General features: G+C 39.7%; 1 protein-coding gene across 1 annotated transcript; it reads right to left on the bottom strand.

Moving 5' to 3' along the window:
• Window positions 1-6881: 6881 nt before the first annotated feature.
• Window positions 6882-10472, bottom strand: LOC104225158 (probable 2-oxoglutarate-dependent dioxygenase At3g50210). The gene is made up of 12 exons (XM_009776927.2): window positions 10274-10472; window positions 9996-10111; window positions 9656-9774; window positions 9513-9576; window positions 8541-8608; window positions 8298-8356; window positions 8018-8183; window positions 7850-7869; window positions 7722-7768; window positions 7452-7532; window positions 7284-7373; window positions 6882-7186 (listed from the first exon to the last, which is right to left on the bottom strand). Exons 1-12 carry the CDS (start codon window positions 10305-10307, stop codon window positions 7058-7060), a joined length of 993 nt encoding a protein of 330 aa, XP_009775229.1. The 5' UTR covers window positions 10308-10472; the 3' UTR covers window positions 6882-7057.
• Window positions 10473-20208: the final 9736 nt, after the last annotated feature.

Here is a 20208-nt window from a genome sequence, read left to right on the forward strand (position 1 = left end):
TCTTACCTGTTCCTAATTTCAGTTTTAAATTTTCAGACCTAAGTTCTAAGACACTGGTGTCAAGCTCAAGAACCTAGTTCTTCAACTCAGTATTTTTACTATCACTTTCACTAGCTCTAACTTCCAGATTTTTGCACTTGGCTTTTAGGATCACACATTCCCTAGACAGCTATTCCTTCTCATTGTTTATGACCTCAGACTCATCAATTATGAAGTCTAGCAATAATTCAGATAGTCTTTCTTTAGACAAAAATTTAATCTTGTCTTTGAGATGAATAACACTTACCTCTTGTTCATCGTCTGATTCTCCAATGGCCATAAGTGCTTGTTCATCTCCACCTTCATCTTCTGAATCCTCTCTGAGGTCTCTCCCCAAGCATCAACCATAGCCTTTGTTGATTCTTTTTTCCTTTTGGGTTGAACCTGTTCCTTCTTCCTATTTCTTCGATCAACCCTTTCCTTCTTCCATTCAATTTCCCATTGAGGACAATTCTTGATCATGTGGTCAGTCTTACCACATTTGTAGCAGCCCTCGTTGGTCTATTTTTCAGGAGCCTTTGGTTTGTTGAAGGTTGCACCTCTTGACGAACCCTTTCCTCTCATTAGGTACTTCATGAAATCCCTTGTGATCATAGCCATTTCATCATCCTCTAAGTCTGCACCTTCATCTATTCTGAGAGCCAAGCTTCTTTCCTTCTTGGGGGATCCATCTTCATGGTTTGCCTTCTCAATACATAGGCAATGAGATTTCCAATCAGCTCATCCAACTTGAGAGTAGCAATGTTCTTTGATTCTTGAATAGCCATGATTTTGCTTTCCCAAGTTACTGGCAAGACCCTTGTCAAGATTTTCTCAACCTTATCTTCCTCAAGGATAATTCTTCCAAGAGACTTAAGTTCATTTGTTAGTGTTGTGAACCTTGTGTACATCTCTTGGATGGTTTCTCCTTCTTTCATGGTGAAATTCACATATTGAGAATATAGCAGTGTTCCTCTTGATCTCTATACTTGAGGAGTTCCTTCATGGGCCACTTGTAGAGTGTCTCATATCTCCTTAGCAGTGGTACAACTTTGAATCCTGTTGTACTCGTCTAGACCTAGTCCATACACAAGCCATTTCCTGGCCTTGGCATTCTTTTTCCATTTCTTCAAATCTTCAGCAGTACAATCAGCTCTTGTCTTTGGCACGTCCACTCATTTGGTATTCTTCTTTGTAGTAGCCAGGGGACCATCATTAACTATGTCCTAGAGTTCATAGTCTTCTCCTATGATGTGGTCTCTCATCCTGTTCTTCCACTAGGAATAGTACTGGTCATTAAAGAGTGGAGGCCTAGTAGTGGATTGCCCTTCCTAGTTTCCAGGTGGTGCACTCATCTTGATCTGTTCCTAAGGTATTAACCTCTTCAAGAATAACCTGTTCTGATACCAATTGATGTTTTATACTTCAATACCACACAAGAGGGGGGGAGTGATTTGTGTGGTACCCAATTTTTGATTAACTTGATTATAGAAGGACCTGGTTCTTCTATGTGTTCCAACTACTGCTGTTGCGGAATAATAAGTACAGAAAATAAAGAATACAAAGATTTTTACGTGAAAAATACCTGGCTCAAAAGGTGAAAAAAAACCCACGACCTACCTTCCAGTAGGATTTTCCCAAACTCTCCACTAAAATCACTGAGCCAAAAACTGCATTTACAAAAACTCTTTTGTAAACCTAGGATTAACTCTAATCTCGTTGTGGCACACAGCCTCAACTGTTACGACAACTTCAAGTTAACTCTAACTTGAAAAATCTAAGTACCTAATACAATTGCTTCTATAAAAGCTGAAAGGTACAATGTAAAATCACCTACTACAATTGAACTAGAGTAAAAGATAGACACGTGGAACTGGTTCTTCTATCTGGTTCAAGTAGCTTCAGGATTGCACGCTTGAATCACACATAAATTGCTTGCAAAATTGCCTTGCTATTTTGCTCTCAATTCACATTTAACTTCTGCTTATGTGCATTACCTGTAAAAGGGAACAACACTAATATTTTAGGGGTTAGTAATTAGATATTGACTAGGATACAAATGCTACTCTTCCATGGTGGAAGAGTTCTAGTTGATCTCATACTCTAACTCTATCATTTTCCTAAACTGTGTTCTCTTTGTATAATGAGTCTTTCTCCTTATCCAATATACAACCTTTTCGATCATGGTCAGGAGATATTACTTCTGTTAAGTTAGATTTATCTCATTCACGTACATCTCACATGTTTAGGTTGATTACAACTGTGCTTCACAAGATGGACCTGGTCCATGTCTGAGTTCTTTTTTCAGTCTTCAAAAACTTCACATTTACTTGGGCCAACAAATAGCAATTGAAATAAAGTATGATAAAGTAAAATCAAAGCACACAAATTGAACAGTTACAACATTGGGGGAGAGCCACCCTTGTATTGGATGAAATTCAATCGGTATCAGGACATAGATGAAATAAGAGTTTAATGAGAAAGATAATATATTGCTTCTGAATGATTGTTACAATGTGTTTTACAAGTGATCAGACCCCTTTATATAGTAGGAGAGTCCTACTTTAGGTACAATTCTATAAAAGATAAAAATCTCCCGATTTGCTGATTTTCTGGTTCCATATTGATATGTGCCGAGATTCTCACCGTAATATTCGACCGATCACAGATATTTCGGCCTTCTGTTATTCTGGTCTTATATCAGTTATACTGTCAATGTTTCCTTGAGCTCGTTCGGGGCCAGGGTCAGTTCTAGGATCACTGACTCAATTTTCTCGAGGACAGATATTCGGATCTCGGGTTCTAGCCTGTTGGGACCGGGGTCGATCTTCAGTCCATCGTGCTTCGAGCCCAATCTGTCATGTTGTAGACGAGCCCAATTTTGACTTTATACGGATAGTCCCCTCGTTTTTCGGAGAGTAAACGACGACAAACGATATGAGCTTTCGGTTCTACCTCGGTACTCCGCGTTAGAAACGACAAAATGAATGAAACATCTCGTCAGTCACGTCTTAATGGCATTAAATGCTTGTCAGTTGCTGGTCGGCCACTCCTGGATTTGAACCGGCGTTTGAAAATTATAAATACCTCATCCGTCATTCATTCAAACATTACATCCAAACCTTCCCTACTCTTGTTCCTAAGAAATCTCTACATTTTCTAGCATTTGTATCCTGATTTCTTGAGATCTTAGTAAGAACTTTCGCTTATCTTCATTCCAAGCTATCAAGTGTATCCCTTTAACTTCCTCTTTTTCATCTCTTTCCCTCCATTTTAAATGAAAATGGCAAAAACTTCAAAAATAGGTTCCCAAAAAGAAACTACTTCTACATCGCGGCCGGCCGGTGAGGAACCAGCGGCGGAACCTCCGCTTAGCACGTTTATTCTTGATGGGTGCTCGGTGACCGCCGATTTTAAGGTTGAGAAACCTTCACCTGTACTGGACCGGTGTGAGAAGGTTTTGAGGTACATCTGCTCGATCACAGAAGAAATTCTCCCCACGGTTAAAAAGGATTGCAACTGGGTCGGAAAAGACGTAGTGGTTTCCAGGACCGATAAGATATCACTACCCACGTCGAGGGATATTTAAGTGTTTACACTTATCCCTTTACACTGGGCCCCTTGGACCCGATAATCATCCTCTTCTGCAAAAGGTACGAGGTGCGCCTTGGTCAGATCCACCCCTCGTTCTGGAGGATCGTCATTCTCCTCCGTTTCTTTGTGAGCAAGATCGACGGATACTCGTTCACCATCGACCACCTTACGCACCTATACAGTCCCCGACTCTTTTGGAGGGTACTGATTAAACTTGCACATAGGGCTAGTAAAGCCCCATTCTGATCATCGATGAAGACGGGGATCGAGGTTCGCTAGGCCGTTTTGTCCGAGTGAGGACCTCGGACCTGATCCCAGCAGAATACATGTCGTTCCCCGAGAAGTAGAACACAAAACGTAAGTAAAATTTCGCTTTTCCAAGATTTCATTTCACTCTTTTTCCCTTCTTTCTTATCAGTGTTTGGTGGTGGTGCAGCTGTTGCTCGGGTCCCAAATGTAGTCCCTCGACTCAAGGAGTAGGTCGAGGGCATTGTGTCACAGACACCGTATTCCGAACGTGCATGGCGCGAACTTTCGAAGGGCCGGTGGGAGGCCCATTCTCATAGTGATATTCCTTTTTTGAGTGGACAACACTTGGGTTTCCACCGTGCTGCTGAGCCCTTACTCATTTCTTTTTTTTTTGCAGGTCTTTCTAAGGATATCGCAACGAGGCCTCCATCCGGTGACGAGGATTGACCCGCCGAGTCCCTTGCTCCAAGACAGGGTGAGGTGCTCATTTTTTCGGGACTGACCCCGGACTCAGCTTTACCGGGTCTTTTGGTGATCTGCTCATTTCTTCTGATGTTCTCCCGGGACGGTTCGGGCTCAACTCTACTGGGGGCGTGACTTTGATTTTGTTGCTGCGTTATCACCGCTTGTTGAGCCTGCAACATTTCAAAGATTAACCACAGGCTAACCACATTACCTTCGCCTTCGGGCGCTTCTCGAGCCGCTAGTCGGGGTGGATGCTGTTTTCGGGATCAGTTGGCAGGTTTACGTCGATAGCCACCTGTGAGTTAGCATCGACTAGGTCAGCAACTGGGACTCCATTGGGATCAGCAGGAGGCACCTCGTTGCTAGGCACCAGATTGTTATTTTCTCCATGATGGCCAGACTCAGCATCAACGTTTAAGTAGACAGACTGAGAATTTGATATTTTCTAAACTGACCTGAAATTAAGACTTTAAAGAACAAACGTAAAATAGAGAGTTAAGGAGATTTGTATCAAATCACCAATATTATCCTTTGTCCCACGGTGGACGTCAAACTATTTACCCTTAAAACGGATTACAATTAAATTTGTACGCGGTTCTAAGGATATGTAGGTTGATTCAACATATATAATCAAGAATGTTAGATAAACGAGTTAAAGAAAAAATAAATAATCGAACCAATTGTGACGTTAAGGCCGGGCTCGGATTTAAGCTGAACAGTAGTTTTGCCCTCGACCGGGCCCTTTATTCGAAGCCAATTGTGTATGAAGAACAACAATAAAATACGAACTTTGCAATAGCTAGAAAGTAAAAAAATAAACTTGTATTGCCTTGGTTTGCGTATTACAATATGTGTTATCAAAGAAAAACTTTCCCTTTATATAGTAGAAGAGTTTCACCCCTAATATAAGTCTAAAAAGGGTAAAAATCCCCCTTTCTCGTTAATTAAAGATCTGTAACCGCTATCGAGCGAGATCCGCACCGTGATATTCGGTTGGATCTGGCTATTAGGGCCATCTATCTGTCACCCACAACCGTTCATGCGCTTCCCGAAGTCGCAGAACTCGTCCCGGGTCCGGGGTGCGTCGTTTTATCAGGTCCGATGGCGAGCACTCCGTTCGGACCTCGATACAAGAAGTTCCCAACTTCGATTTTGATCCCATGTATTCATACTCTTGCTTCGTTTGACACACCAGGAAATCAGGATGCGTTAGCCCCGATTTCACATGTATACATCGTTAAAGCTTCTAACTTTTAATGGTAATTAAATTAAATATATCAGTAATAAAGTTAGATACTTAAAGTGAAAACTAAGCAATTCAGCCATTACAATAGCCGCTAAACAATTACCGTCAAAGCATGTGAGTCTTAGCGGCTATAGAAACTACCTTTACCGGCACTTCTGGTGAGTGGCTGCTAAAACAAAAACCCCTTTTCTTTTTTTGGTACCGCACGTGCATCCGTTCATCATAATGGAGTTATGATGGCATGATGAGAAAATACCTTTTAAATTTTTGGCCCTTAACTTCATTACATTGGTGCCTTATTAAAATTCTTAGGGGTCGTTTGGTACGAGGTATAAGAAGGTATAAGGGTGGTATAAAAATTTAATATCATCTTAATACTCTGTTTGGTTAGCAAACCAAGTATAAGTTATTCCGGTATTAATTTTAACACTGGAATAACTTATACCTTATAGAAGGTGAGATAATTAGCACCGGTATAACTTATACCTTGAGGGAATTAGTACCGGTATAACGTATACCTTCTTCTTAGAAATTATGCAATTATCATTCTTAATACAACATACCAAACAATGAATAATAACAATCCCAACATAACTAATCCCAACATAACTTATCCCAATATAATTTATACCGATATAAATCATATTCCAACCAAACGACTCTTTAGTGTATTGTGCTACTGCCGGCTTGAAATGTTCGATTCTCAAATGCCTTTTAAAGGGTAAAGTGCTGAGCTCCTATAAAAACTTGAAGGGGGAATAGTGCCCTCTCTTTCAAGTTTTAACTTGCCAAACAGTGCCGCACGGTGTTGTGGAGTCTAGAATAATGCTCGTTAGTTGTTACAGCAGGAATCCACTATTGTCTATTTTGTTCTTTCCGATTTTTTCTAACATGTCTTGGGACTTTTGATTCTCTAGCTAGTTAGCATCATTCTCATTTCTTTTCCATCACACAGCTGTGAAGTCCTAGATGCATGCGATATTTTTCTTTTAGACGTATGGAATCTAGCCAACACTGGAACTGGTTACGTCTTTATAATTTTCTTTACGGGAGGAGGTGAATTAGCTATTGATGGCAAGTCAATCGTAAAGTTCAAAATGTTCCATTAGTATTTTGCCCAGAAACTTGATGCATTTAGTTAAATGCTGGACTAGTCAAATTAATACTCTTTTGAGAGAAAGCAACCTTCCTTTTTTTCTTGGGTGAGGGGGAAGGGGTGGGGGGGGGGGGGGGAGGAAGCTGAATACCCGACACAGTGTCCGTCGTGTATATTTAGAGGCGGAGCTACGATTTGAAGCTTATGTGTTAATGATTCTAAATCTTTTAGGTTATTGGGTTCTAAATTAATAATTTGTACACATTCAATGATTTTTTTAAGACAAATACATAGTTTGGTCCAAAGCTACTCTGCCCTTTCTTATCTCTTTACTAAACTAGTTGAAGAAACCAACAAGAGAGGAGATAAATTCAGACTTAGCTCAAGGTCTACATCACAAAATTGGTGGTGACTTTGCTGACCAAATGCTTTCCGTAAACAGCTCCTTCAAAATTCTTGGTGCCACCAGTCTTCTGTGAACACACATCTAGCGGCTCTATTGCAGCATCAAAGTTTGGCTATACGGAAGATAAAACACATATCATCAGCAACTAACATCAAGCAATCCCATATTTCTTTTACTTTAACTGTCACAAAGAAAAAAGAGCTTTTAACCTCATAAAAGTAGGCCACGCAAACACGATATTTGGGAGAGTTATTGATGACCCGGTGCAATGTTGATTCATAAATTCCGTTTGATAAGATCTACCAATAGCCACCATACAAAAACAGCTTAAGCAGAGGGGTAAGAATGATAAAAAAGTTACGAAGCAAATTGCATACCTTCAACATATCTCCTATATTACACACAAATGTGCCTGGGATAGGTGGTGCTGATATCCACTCGCCCGATTTGTTTCTCACCTTAAAACAACCCAATATGATTAGTAGTTTGTAAATCAGGATGAACTTCAAATCATAAAACAAAGATGTAAGACGAGGCTTTACAAATTAAATCTAGGGAGTAGGCATGCTTTAAGGACTCGGAAGCCAATCTTCCTCAGTAGCTTTCAAAGAATGAAACAAAATTGGAACGAGGAAACATAATTGTACCTGAAGGGCAACTATGTCGTCATCTTGGTTGACTAATGTTAATAGCCCTATAAGATAAGAAAACACTTATATCATGGTTGCTAATCAATGGGATAGTATGCTATCCTTGCAAAGATCAGAAGCTTTACCATAATCTGTATGGGCGCCACTGAGATTTATTCAGTTCGGAGAAAAGAGATGGACAACAGAGAAAGCCAAAAAACATCACTCATTGGAAAAGAGATACACCAATAAGAGAACAGGAAAAAAAAAATGATAAACAAGAAAAAATGTGATGACCGACACCAACAACTTACCATCCAACATCATTGTCAGCCTTATCATGTCCATTTGAAATGGACGCAGCAGGGTAGCCAATTATTCGCAAGACCCAAAAAGGATCACCACCTATTTCACCCTCCATTTCATCCGCTGATCCACCCAATGCCAGAGCAATTCCCCTCATTATCTTTCGCGATAGATCTGTCAGCAGTATAATACAAAAGTTCACCAACTTCGTTTCAGTTCCGTGCAGAAAACCTTTATCAGTATAGCCACTGCATAAATGTCAAAGGAGTATGTAATAGAGCAAGGCACCTGTGCAACGGTCAACATACTCCTCCGTTAACTGCTTGAAATTTGGAGGGTTACTTGGCCTGCATATGAAAACATTGTATGTAGACCAAACAAAATGAAGAAAGAACAAATCCAAAGTCGTCATTTAGCAGTCAGTAGCATATACCATGGGGAAGAAATGGCAAAGGTTTTAAGATGTACCAAGGGAAAGAAAGGAGGGGGTTAGTGCAAAGACCATGCGTTACAAGTAACTGGCTAACCTACCATATGTTGGATCCTTGCATAACTTTTCCAAGATCTCCATACATCCCATGTTTCACTTCTCTATAGCACTGCAACCAACAAACAAGATAGAGATAAAAGTGCATCAAGGACGATTTAGTAACAGAAACAGTACAATTACTAATAATTATTAAACAAAGTATTCCTATAAAAGCTGTATCAAGACATATGTGCACATAGAAACTGATATTGAGAGGAGTTCACAACTATACCATTGCAAACAGCAGAAATGTTGTCCATAGTTGAAGAATGGTCTTTACGAGAAAAGGCAATTTTTTCTCATTTTTGAGAAGAGCTTAATCAATTTGTAAATGAATTAATGATAACGTTCGCAAGTGAGCCAGGAACCCAAATAATTGAAACAAGACCTCACCTAAAAGGCAACGAGCCCCAATCCCAATAGGTAGAGGGTAAATAGGAATAACTTTACAATCTGTGCATTGTTTAAAAGCTCTCTCTTCATCTAACACACACACACTCTACATAGAAGATATGATCAAGATGAGGCTAACAGCAGGAAAATAAGTCTTCTCTTTTTGTTTTAACAACTGGCATATCATTTGCTCCATACAAGTTTGATATTGCCATTCCTGGATCCAAAGACTACATATTTATATATCTAGATTATCCAATAGCACAGTAATTCAATCAGTTCCAGTTTTACAAAACAATCAGAAACTGAGCACACACTTCAAAACCTCCAAATTGTGAGCAAATACAAACAGCTATCTAATGCATAATGTGTGAAAAATTCTACGCATCCAATCCAAAACATTAAATGGTAGAGTAAAGATAAGCCACAGAAATAGAATCAGTAGAAATAATATACATTTGGTATATATAGCTATAAGCACGGGCTTACAGGTGAAAATGCGAAGAAACCCAAGAATAATACAACAAGTGGTACACTTATTTTCTGTAATATATAGACCGTAAGTAATTAATATAACCTACATCAATAGCTTCATGTATATCAGGTATGCCTTTGGTTATATTCTCTCCAATTCTTTGATATCCTCTGCATTCAAGATACATAAGCAAGCATTAGTGAAGATAATATGTTGAATTTAAGATACTGGGTAATCACAAGAGTAAACCTGTATCCAGTTGCTGCAGAAAGTTTGATTTTGAGTTTCTCCTCATAGGGTTGATGAAAATATTCACGTGTAATGCTTTTAATCTCTTTCATAAGGGAAAGAGGGATACCATGGCCCTTCTGCAAGAACAGAAGACGCAACAATTTAGTGTCTCTAACACAGAAAGTAACAATTCAAATTTACGAAAGATCCAAACATAACTTAAAACTCAGGAGAAGCTTAGCTTCTTTCACAGTGACAGCACACTGTCTTCCCCAATATTGTAAATTCATAGATACAAAAAATAGGCAGCAATTAAGACCAGACAATAACATCAATTAAGACGGAGAAGAATAATTACCACATAAAAGAATCCAGCTTCTCTACAGGCCTGATCCAATTGTCTAACAACTTGAGCCACACCTTCATCTTGAGCCAAATTTGGATGATCCCACTTCTCTAAAAGAGGACTTAAATCTGTCTCATACGAAAAAAATAAAATAAATTTTCACAGAACCAATTGAACAGTTTTAAGCAAGGTTTCCACAGCAATGTCCAAAGAGTGAAGATAAAATTTGGAGTTAAAAACAACAGCAAAATTAAAGTAGGAACTTGTAAATAGGGCTTGAAATTGCAGACCTATTATTGGGATAGACTTGAAATCTGTTGCCATGGTGCTTGGAGCTTTCTGTCTAGGCTCAAGCAACTCTTGCTCTGCTAGCTCTGTTAGCTGATTCTTTTGGTCTCTTGTTTTGGGTAATATTCCTCGGTTGGCAAATCTAATAACGGAGTCTAGCTGATGCTACTTAATAGTAGTAGATGAACTCTCCAATCTAATGATGGAGTTTAACTCAGTTTACCTGCTTTAACTTACCTAATTTTTATTGTGAAGTCCAACATCATTTCACCGATCCTATTAAAATTAAAACTTAAAAAATGACATAAAATGTACTAAAAGTATTACACCCCATGTTTTCGTACATAAAAGTATATCATGAGTAAATTGATATAAGCTCGGGAATGAGATTATTTTGAGGTTATAAGCATTATGTTATTTCAAACAAGTGATAAGTAAATTCGTGAAGGTAAGAGGGTAAGCAAATCGAAGAAAATTTAAAGTTTGACATTTTGGGATAAAATGCGGTCCGAGCTATAATAGCCGATATTTATGTACTAGTACCATACAAGCTACCACATGACTATAATACTAAGGTATATAAAGTGTATTAAAAGTGACTAGTATTTTAAGTAAATAGAGATAATTTTTAATTATGTGGATAATTGGTTAATTATTAATTAACGGAATTAACAAATTAATAAGAAATTAATTAATACATTGTTGGATAAGAACTGACCACCCCAAACGTGGCAGCCACAAAGTCATAACATATGACTATTAAGTCATTCTTCAAGATGGCATTTTAAGAGAGTTGGGTGGCCCACTAAGCCACAAAGTAGGGCCCACTCTCAAAGGTTAAGAAAACCTTTCAAATTCATTCTTTGAATCTCTAAGATGGAAGCTTCAGCAACTCATTCAAAATTCAATCAACGTGACTTTGCTACAAAAGATTATACGAGACTACGTGATGTTATAGCAACGGGGTTTTGCGATTCGAAGGGAGTATAGTGCAATATTTCTCAAAGAATGTCATACGGATTCTCCCTACATCGATCCGCCATCACGCATTGTCGTAATCAATGGTGTTAAAAGTATTGTCAAGAGAAACGGTTCAGGTATGTTAAGACTATTCCTTCTTTTTTTGGCATGATTCATACGACACAAACGAAACGAGCAAATGCACAGTTTCCATAAATGACTCTATTTGTAGAAATGCTAGAGATACTTATATTCTTGATTTCCCATAAGTCTTATTATTCTATCGCCTGTTCATGGGTCTCAGAAAATACGTGAGTTGATAAAGTCTATTTCATGATATTAATCAAAGGCATATTGGTCTTATAACACTCCGAAAGATTTTAGTGACATACTTCTCATGCATTGCATTCATTTATACATGTACATCCCATATACATATATATATATATATATATATATATATATATATATATATATATATGTGTGTGTGTGTGTGTGTGTGTGTGTGTGTGTGTGTGTATGGGAAAAAGGTTACGGCGTTATGTACACATCACCACCTGATCAGCTGGTATACGTTGATAATTTTGTCCACAGTGGCCGAGATGATATGATGGGATGCCCTCAGAGGCTTGATGATGTTATGAACACATGTACCTATGCACGACATGACATTCATACACATATGCATGACACTATAAGTATTTCATGATTTACAGAGTTATCCAGACCTACAGGTTGAGTCATTTACTCTATATTTCATCCATATCTTTTATGTACTTATTTATGTGCCTTACATACTCGGTACATTATTCGTACTAACATCCCTTTTGCCTGGGGATGCTGCGTTTCATGCCCGCAGGTCCCGATAGACAGGTCGAGAGTCCTCAAGTAGGCTATCAGCTCAGCGGAAGATGTTGGTGCGCTCCATTTTCTCCGGAGTTGCTTGTTTGGTCAGTTGATTTAGACGCGTATTGTTTGGTATGGCGGGGCCTGTCCCGACCTTTATGATATTATGTATTCTGAGAGGCTTGTAGACAAATATCATATATACAGATACTTGTATGGCCTTGTCAGCCTATATTTTAAGCATATAATGGATCACATTGACCTTATAGGCCAGTATGTCACAGGTATAAGTTTCTATATCAGGTTGGGTTGTCCTATGTCGGGTGTTCCCTCATGTTTACTCTTGTTATCGCATGACATCCCTTCCAGCCCACTTACCTCTGATGATGTAATAAGAAAGATACGTTATGTTGGTACTCGACTGAGTAAGGTATCGGGTGCTCATTGCAGCCCATAGGTTTGGGTCGTGACAAAAGTGGTATCAGAGCAGTTTTGTCCTAGGGAGTCTACAAGCTGTGTCTAGTAGAGTCTTGCTTATGGGTGTGTTGTGCACCATACTTATAAGCAGGAGACTACATACATTTAGGACTATCACTCTTTCTTCTTACTCTAGATCGTGTGGTAGAGCTCAGTTGTAAAATCTCAATTTCCTAGACTCTATCTTATTCATAATACGACGATGCCTACATTTAAAAAGATGGTTGGTAAGGGATTGAATGCGGTTGTGGAAGAGTTGAGTCAGAAGAACTCGGTGAGCTTCTGGAAAAGAAGCCTCAAGGCAAGAATATCTATCCACCTTTATGGTGAAAATAATGAGAGATTTAAAAGATAAATACAAATTTCAACAAGTAAAGGAAGCAATGTGAAAGAGGGTACGAGGTACCCAGCTGATGAAGATTATCATTATTTACCATTCAGGAAGAGAGATATAAGCATTTTAAGTTACCTTTAACAGTAATAGAGGTATGTACAATTGGCCACACCGATCTAAGTTATGCTCTATGGGAGCTAATAAATATGGTTTAAGAGAAGGACATAATATCACGATTCGGCTGGGGTTAGAGTGACCGAAAATGGTGGATGAATTATTTGCGTTAGTTGATATTTCCAAAGGATATTACAAATGTGCTAATAGATCTCCTTCTGAGACACCCAGATGGTGCACTCTAAAATAGTACAGCTAGATATGAGTACTATAAAGATAGGAACTGGAAACCTTGAAGGAATAAATATTACCTTAGGGTGGTTCCCGTCCCTAGTAGAGCAAGAACGTTAAGCAACCCGAAGAGCCACTGGATGGAGCAAAGGGGTGCCAAAAGCAAGAGAATATCTTGTTCAAGTTTTCAGAATAAAGTTATAGACATATATATTAGCGGGAAATAAGAAGAGAGTTAACGAAGCATTATGAGTAAGATGTGATACATGAATGATGTAACGACCCGACTGGTCGTTTTGAGCTCTAGCATGTCGTTCAGCGGTTTGAGGCCATGAGCAGCTTCACTTCAGGTATTATGACTTGTATGCATGGTCAGAATTGAATTCCGAGAATTTCGGAGTTGATTTGGAAAGAGAATTCTCATTTCGGAAGCTTTAAGTTGAAAGAATTGACTAAGGTTGGATTTTTGAGTAAACGACCTCAAAATCGGGATTCGAAGGTTCCAGCAGGTTCATATGATGATTTCGGACTTAGGCGTATGTCCAGACTGGGTTTTGGAAGACCCGGGAACGTTTCGGCGCCTATTGTGGAAGTTAGCATTTTGGAAGAAATTTCATAAGTTTGGGTTGAAGTGCATTACAGTGTTATCAATGTCTGTTTGAGATTTCGAGTCTGGAAATAGCTCCGTATGGTGATTCTAGAGTTGGGAGCGCGATCAGAAGTGAATTCGAAGGTTCATGGGTCGTTTTAGAGTCATTTGGCTAAAGATAGAAATTTGAAGGTTTTTGGGAAGTTTGACAGGAAATGGACTTTTTGATATCGGGGTCAGAATCCGATTCCGGAAGTTGGAGCAGGTTCTTAATGTCGAATATGACTTGTGTGCAAAATTTGAAGTCAATCGGACGTGATTTGATAGGTTTAAACATCGAAAGTACACGTTTGAAATTCTAAAGTTCATAAAGCTTGGATTGGAGGTCGATTCATGGTTTTAGCGTTGGTTTGATATGATTTGAGGCCTCGAGCAAGTCCATAATGTGTTTTGGGACTGGTTGGGATGATTGGTTTGGGTCCAGGAGGCCTCGGGTGGATTCCGGGTGATTAACAGATCGAATTGGAGCTTGAAGGATGGGCTGAAGGGGTATAGTTGCTGGTGTAACCGCTTCTGCGGAGGATTCACCGTAGAAGCGGCCCCGCAGAAGCGAAGAAGGGCACCGCAGAAGCGGTTAGAAGTGAAGGGATCAGGGACCGCAGGTGAGAAGGAATTACCGCACTTGCGTGATCGCAGATGCGGTTGGTACGGCGCAGAAGCGGAAATGCTAGAGGTAGTGAGGTTCTTTTAAATCGGGTGTTGGGTTCATTTTAACTCCATTTTACATTGGAGCCGATTTTGGAGCAATTTTTAGGTGCCATTTTCACCACTAAGCATGAGGTAAGTAATTTATGCTAGTTTTTGGTTAAATACATGATTATATACGGAATTGAGCATGAAATTGGTAGAAACTTGGGGTTTGAGGGAAAACCTAGAAAATTGATATTCTTGGAAATTGACCACGATTTTGAGTATGAAATTGAGAGTAAATTATATATTTGAGTTCGTGAGGTTATGGGTAAAGTTTATCTTCGAAAAATTTCGGAATCCGAGTATGTGGTCCCGAGTGCCATTTTGTCAACTTTTCGATCGGGGTTAGAAATTGTTATAAATTGTATTATAATGAGTAATTGAACATATATTAACAGATTTGCATAATTATTGGCTAGTTTTGGAGCATTGTGCATTGATTCGAGTCTTCGGTAGGGCGTGGAATGCCGATTATGGATCTTTCGAGCGAGGTGAGTCTCCTTTCTAACCTTGTAAGAGGGAATTGTCCTCATAGATGAAATAATTGGTTGTGTGCTCTTATTTGTGAGGGCTACATATGCACGAGGTGACGAGATTCCGTGCGTAACTACTAATATGTGTAAGTTCGGGTAGTCTAAGACCCAAAAGTATGCTATAATTGGAATATCTGTAATTTTGTTGGCAGTTGAATTGATTCAAATCCTATAGAATTGGTAAATGAATTTCTAAAAGGACTAAACTTCATTTTCTTAAATCATTAAAAGAGAATTGGCTTTTATTTGGATAAATGTTCACCGATAAATTCTTAATTGACTGTTTGAGCATGTATTTCTATGTGTACCTGCGTCGCATGTATGATTCACGAGCAGGGTGATTGTTTATTTAAATTTGACCGAGTCGCATGTGTGATTCGTGAGCAGGGTAATAGATGCATCTATGGTTCGCGCCGTTCGACCCTCGGCAGTGCACATTTTACATTTCTGTTGGATCAGGCCATACAACCTCGGCATGATTTGTGCATGCTTGTATTGCTTGCCTTAAAACTTATTGAAGTTATTATTGCCTCTTCCCGACTTAAGAATATATGTATAAATGATGAAAAGGAATTTGAAAATTTCCTATAAGAGAACGAATTTTTTACTTGCTTCAACCTATCGAATTACAACCATGTTTATAAAAATCCACGATCTAAAATATTATTGATATAACATTATTGGACCACTAGTAAGTGTCGAAGTCGACCTCTCGTCTCTACTTCTTCGAGATTAGGCGGGATACTCATTGGGTACACGTTGTTTCCGTACTGATACTACACTTCTGTGCATTTTTTGTTGCACAGGCGCATGCATCTCTGGTGGCCTAGTGGGCGTAGCAGCATAGTTGATACGGAGACTTAGGTGAGATGCAGTTCCCGAGATGACCCGCAACCAGTAGAGTCTCTTTTAGATTACTATATTTTTTTCTGTCCAATATTGTATTCCAGACGGTCATTGTATTACATTATTTCTTAGAAATTGCTCATGCACTTATGACACCGGGTTCTGGCATGTCTATGGTTTATTCAGAAAATTTAAAAGTTGTTAGATGTTTCATTTTTTATTCAGAGGAATTTATTTTGTATTGTTTCAACGTAAAAGAAGTGATTTCGGAAATATTTAAAACGAGAATTTAATTAAGTATTTTGGTTGGCTTGCCTGACAGCGGTGTCCGGTGCCATCACGACCCTTAGTGGATTTTTGGTCGTGACAACATGGTATTAGAGCACTAGGTTCCCTAGGGTCTCACGAGTCATGAGCAAGTCTAGTAGAGTCTCGTGGATCGGTACGGAGACGTCTGTACTTATCTTCGGGAGGCTATAGGGCTGTTAGGAGTACTTCCCTTCTTGATTCCTCGTCGTGCAATTTGATTCCTTTGAGGCTTATGCCCTTGTTTCCTTCCTACTCAATCTTACGCGACGCGAACCACTGGTTATAAGTCGAGGATAGAAGGATTGTAATGGCACTATGAATGTGGTGCGGGGTGTTTCTCCCTGCGGAGATGTCTGAGCTATTATCGTCGCCTTGTGGAAGGATATTCTGTCATTTCAGCTTAGTAGCGGTACTTCTAAGAGCTCTGAGGCTAGGCACAAGATGTCGTGATGCTATGAACGATTGTTCCGTAGTATTGATATGATGGTAGGATGTTTGCCTACGTGTCGGGGCAGTGAATGACTTGAAGGGAGGTTTACTCAGTGCACGATCTAGAGATTCGGTATTTTATTCCCGGTAGGGGAAAGGAAATCGAACTAAGAATGTTTCGATTTGGGTTGATGGAGTAACGAGACTTGGTATTTGCGAGCGTGGTGGAGTTTTCTTCTACTATGAGGTGTCATTATCCCTATTGAATGTACTAAGTTCGTCGGTGTTATGATCTTCTACAATCCGCCCTTGGGATAGGATATTGTGAAATAATATTAGAGAAACGACTGTTGGATATCGCGGGGTATGGTCGTTCAGGATTGAATTGGTGTTTCTAATGTCGACGACTCGAGAAAGATGATCTCCGGAAAGGTTTAAAGTTAGTAGCGATTTGTGGGTTCAAGTGATACGAAGATAGATTTTATTAGGGCAACAACTGAGCAGCAAAGGATGAGGAAGGACATGTGGGGAGTGTTAGGTGGTGGTTAAAACTTCTAGAAGGCCAGGTATAAGAAGCAAAGGTCGAGTAGTCGATTAAAGGGGTGAGTTCCGCCAAAATGGGAGAGTGGAGGGTTGCATATGAGCTCTGTGGTAGGATGACTACGCACCTTAAGGAGAGTTTGGAATGATTTGAGAAGTTTAAAGATTGGTGATTGGGGGCCTACGATTTTAATTTGGAGCATGGGCTATTATGCGGCAGGAGATTTGATACAACGGGAGGGGGGGGAGGGGGGAGCTACTTGAAACGAAGAAGGATAACATTGAATTGGCAAGATGTCGCCGCACACTTAATTGATGTCCACGAGGAGTGAATGGACTGGTGCATCTAGAGAGTAAGCTCGGACTCAAGATGGGTCATTGATGTCGCAGTGATTGTAACCGTGCAGTGACGTTGGAAGATGTCGTAGAGTGATTTCCACAGGGAGTTATTCCCTGCGAGCAAGTTAGCGGTCGCATGGTTGGCGAAGCTTCTGCAAAGAATTCTATTGGTTATACCGCAAAGAGGTCGGTCGTGCAAATGTGGTTGATGATTCAAAGTATAAAAAAGGGGTTTTACAGAAAGATTCTAAGAATATTTACGGTTGATTGTGCATGGTTATGTCAATAAGAGATAAGGAATCCTGGTAAATTTCAGAGTTGTGTAATAGTGGCTTCAAGCTAAGTGGGAGAGTCCCACCACCTACAATTGGGTTGTATGGTTATCTTCTTGTGAGGTTTCGGGTTATCGGTGTATTGGTAAGTTATTTCAACTATGGGAAAAGAGCATAAGTGTTAATTTGAGCAAGGAATTGTTAAAGGTGTGCTATGGTTGGCCTTATCGGCTCATGTTCAGACTTGGGGATGGATTCAGGATTTATGCCTTGTATAGATACGGGGTTCAAGTTAAGTGATTCTGTCGGGTGCTTCGCCGTGAGGGTATTCATGTTCTAGGAGATTCGTGAAGTTGATTATATTTGGGGCCAAGTCAGAGCGGGTGGCTCTCATCAGCGGTCCTAGTGAATTCAAAAGTTAAAGCGTGGTGCCTAATAATTTCGAGCATATAGGTACGGTTAAGAAGCAAGCTTTGTAGCAGCTATTGAGAAGAGGAACATAATGTCCTATGATGTTTTGACTTGTAGTGTAGCATTTGGGGGGTATGAAATGGTTTGTGGGATTTGAGACAACATGGTCTCGTGATTCAAGATCACTCGGGATGAATGCGGATGGAGTGTGTTAGGTATTGAATGGAGTTATTATTATTTCTAAGGCAATCAAGGATAAATTGGAAGAATATAGATTGGTTAGCCATATTTGAGTTGGCATATTGGTGGTAGTGATAAGTTCCTTCAGCGTGATCAAGTTATGCAAGTGATTGTGACGGAACATGTGAGGCTTGTCGGTCGCCGTAATTGATGTTATTCAGAAGTATTCTACTGTTATGGCCTGTTATGTGGAGGCGGATCCCGGAAGGGGTATGATGGCTTAGACCACTACGTAGAGATTTGTATTTTCTACGGTTATAAGAATTTACCTGTGTGTTACTATGGTTCTCTTGAAGTGAGTTAGGTGAAAAGTTTTTATATAATGAAGCGTTAACCTATTATTGGTTCTGTAGTTATGATAAAAATCGTGTTCTATCCATATTGGAATGATGGGTGCATAAGTGGTATGGAAATTAAAGTAAGGATCAAGGTTGTAGTTCAATGTTGACAAGGATGTCACGGGCTCGGATGAGCAGGAAGGGAGTTTCGATATTTAAAGTAAGTTGGTATTGTCCTCAGCGTTACCTGAGATTGGTGCTTTGTAAAAAAGGCTTTGCATCCTGGATAAGGATTCTTGATCGCTTTTCAGCGTTAGTACGACCAGTGGTTGGATGTACAGACTTGTTATCCGTCATGGGAAGGTTGTATAAGTGTGGCAGGTAGACACTTGATTGATTGAAGAGTTAAACCAAGTATGAAGATTATAGTGATGTCGTTAAATTGAGAATTGATGCCTGGAGGGCCCTCTGTTTATTGGGTTGTGAACTGTAGAGGATTACTCCGGTCATGATGGTAGTTCTCAGGTGTTATGAGAAAAAGGGGAGTTATTATGGACCTTTGAAAGGTTATTATACTAGTTCAATGTGATCATAATCAGCTTGAGGTCTATGGATGGATCTAAATGCGAATATGGGCTCTATATCAGGCCAGATGTGTTTATTTCAGCAATGCACTCCTTATGGAAGAGTAGTCAGGGTACTATTTCGTCGTCATCTATTTCATGTAATGATATATTGCGTCGTATGAGTTGCGAGACGTCTTGGTGAATTTCTTATGTGTTGAGGTTCTTCGCAGAGATGATGTTATATGAGCAAGATGGCTCTCGAGATTCAGATCGTATATCGCACCTCAGTTGTGCTTGGGTTTTGTGGCCTATGGCGCTATATGTCTCCCCAGGGATGGTATTATGCACTTAGTGTGCTTGGGACCGATATTTGGTATTTTGTTGTAATGAGCAATCTGGCTCAATGTGCAACTCCTTTGTGAATTTTATGTGTGGATCGGGTGGCACGCCGCCATGGGTATGTTGTTTGGATCGGGTTGCACGCCGCAACAGTGTGATGTTGAGTACAGATTCCTATATCTGTTTTTTTATGTTTTGTTTCCTATCTTTCTGAGGAAAACTCGTATTAGTTGTGTGCCCGCGTCGCATGTGTGATTCGCGAGCGGGGTATTTGTTTAATTATGTTGATCGTGCCACATGTATGATTCGCGAGTGGGGCAACTAGATTTCCTTTTTAGAGTTCGTTTTCCTTTGTATCACGTTTAAATTGGTAGCTTATTGGCACATTGTGTCATCATATGAGACTTTTGATCATGTCTGGGATGGCTTATTGCCTGAGCAGTTCGTACTGGGTGAGACGAGATCATTGGATTTAGGATCAGTGCAATCTGATTATATGAAGTATATTAAGGAACTAAGACCATTATTTGGTTC

Source organism: Nicotiana sylvestris, chromosome 2, assembly GCF_000393655.2.
Source record: "Nicotiana sylvestris chromosome 2, ASM39365v2, whole genome shotgun sequence".
In the NCBI taxonomy this organism is placed as follows: Eukaryota; Viridiplantae; Streptophyta; class Magnoliopsida; order Solanales; family Solanaceae; genus Nicotiana; species Nicotiana sylvestris.

Bases quoted from the DNA above. Each gene is read 5' to 3' on its own strand.
- LOC104225158 (XM_009776927.2), bottom strand. From the start codon at position 10,307: ATGGCAACAGATTTCAAGTCTATCCCAATAATAG. The intron at 10,112-10,273 runs GTCTGCAATTTC...CGTATGAGACAG, and splicing joins CAAGTCTATCCCAATAATAG to ATTTAAGTCCTCTTTTAGAG. The intron at 7,769-7,849 runs GTAAAGCTTCTG...CTTATCTTATAG, and splicing joins TGGCGCCCATACAGATTATG to GGCTATTAACATTAGTCAAC.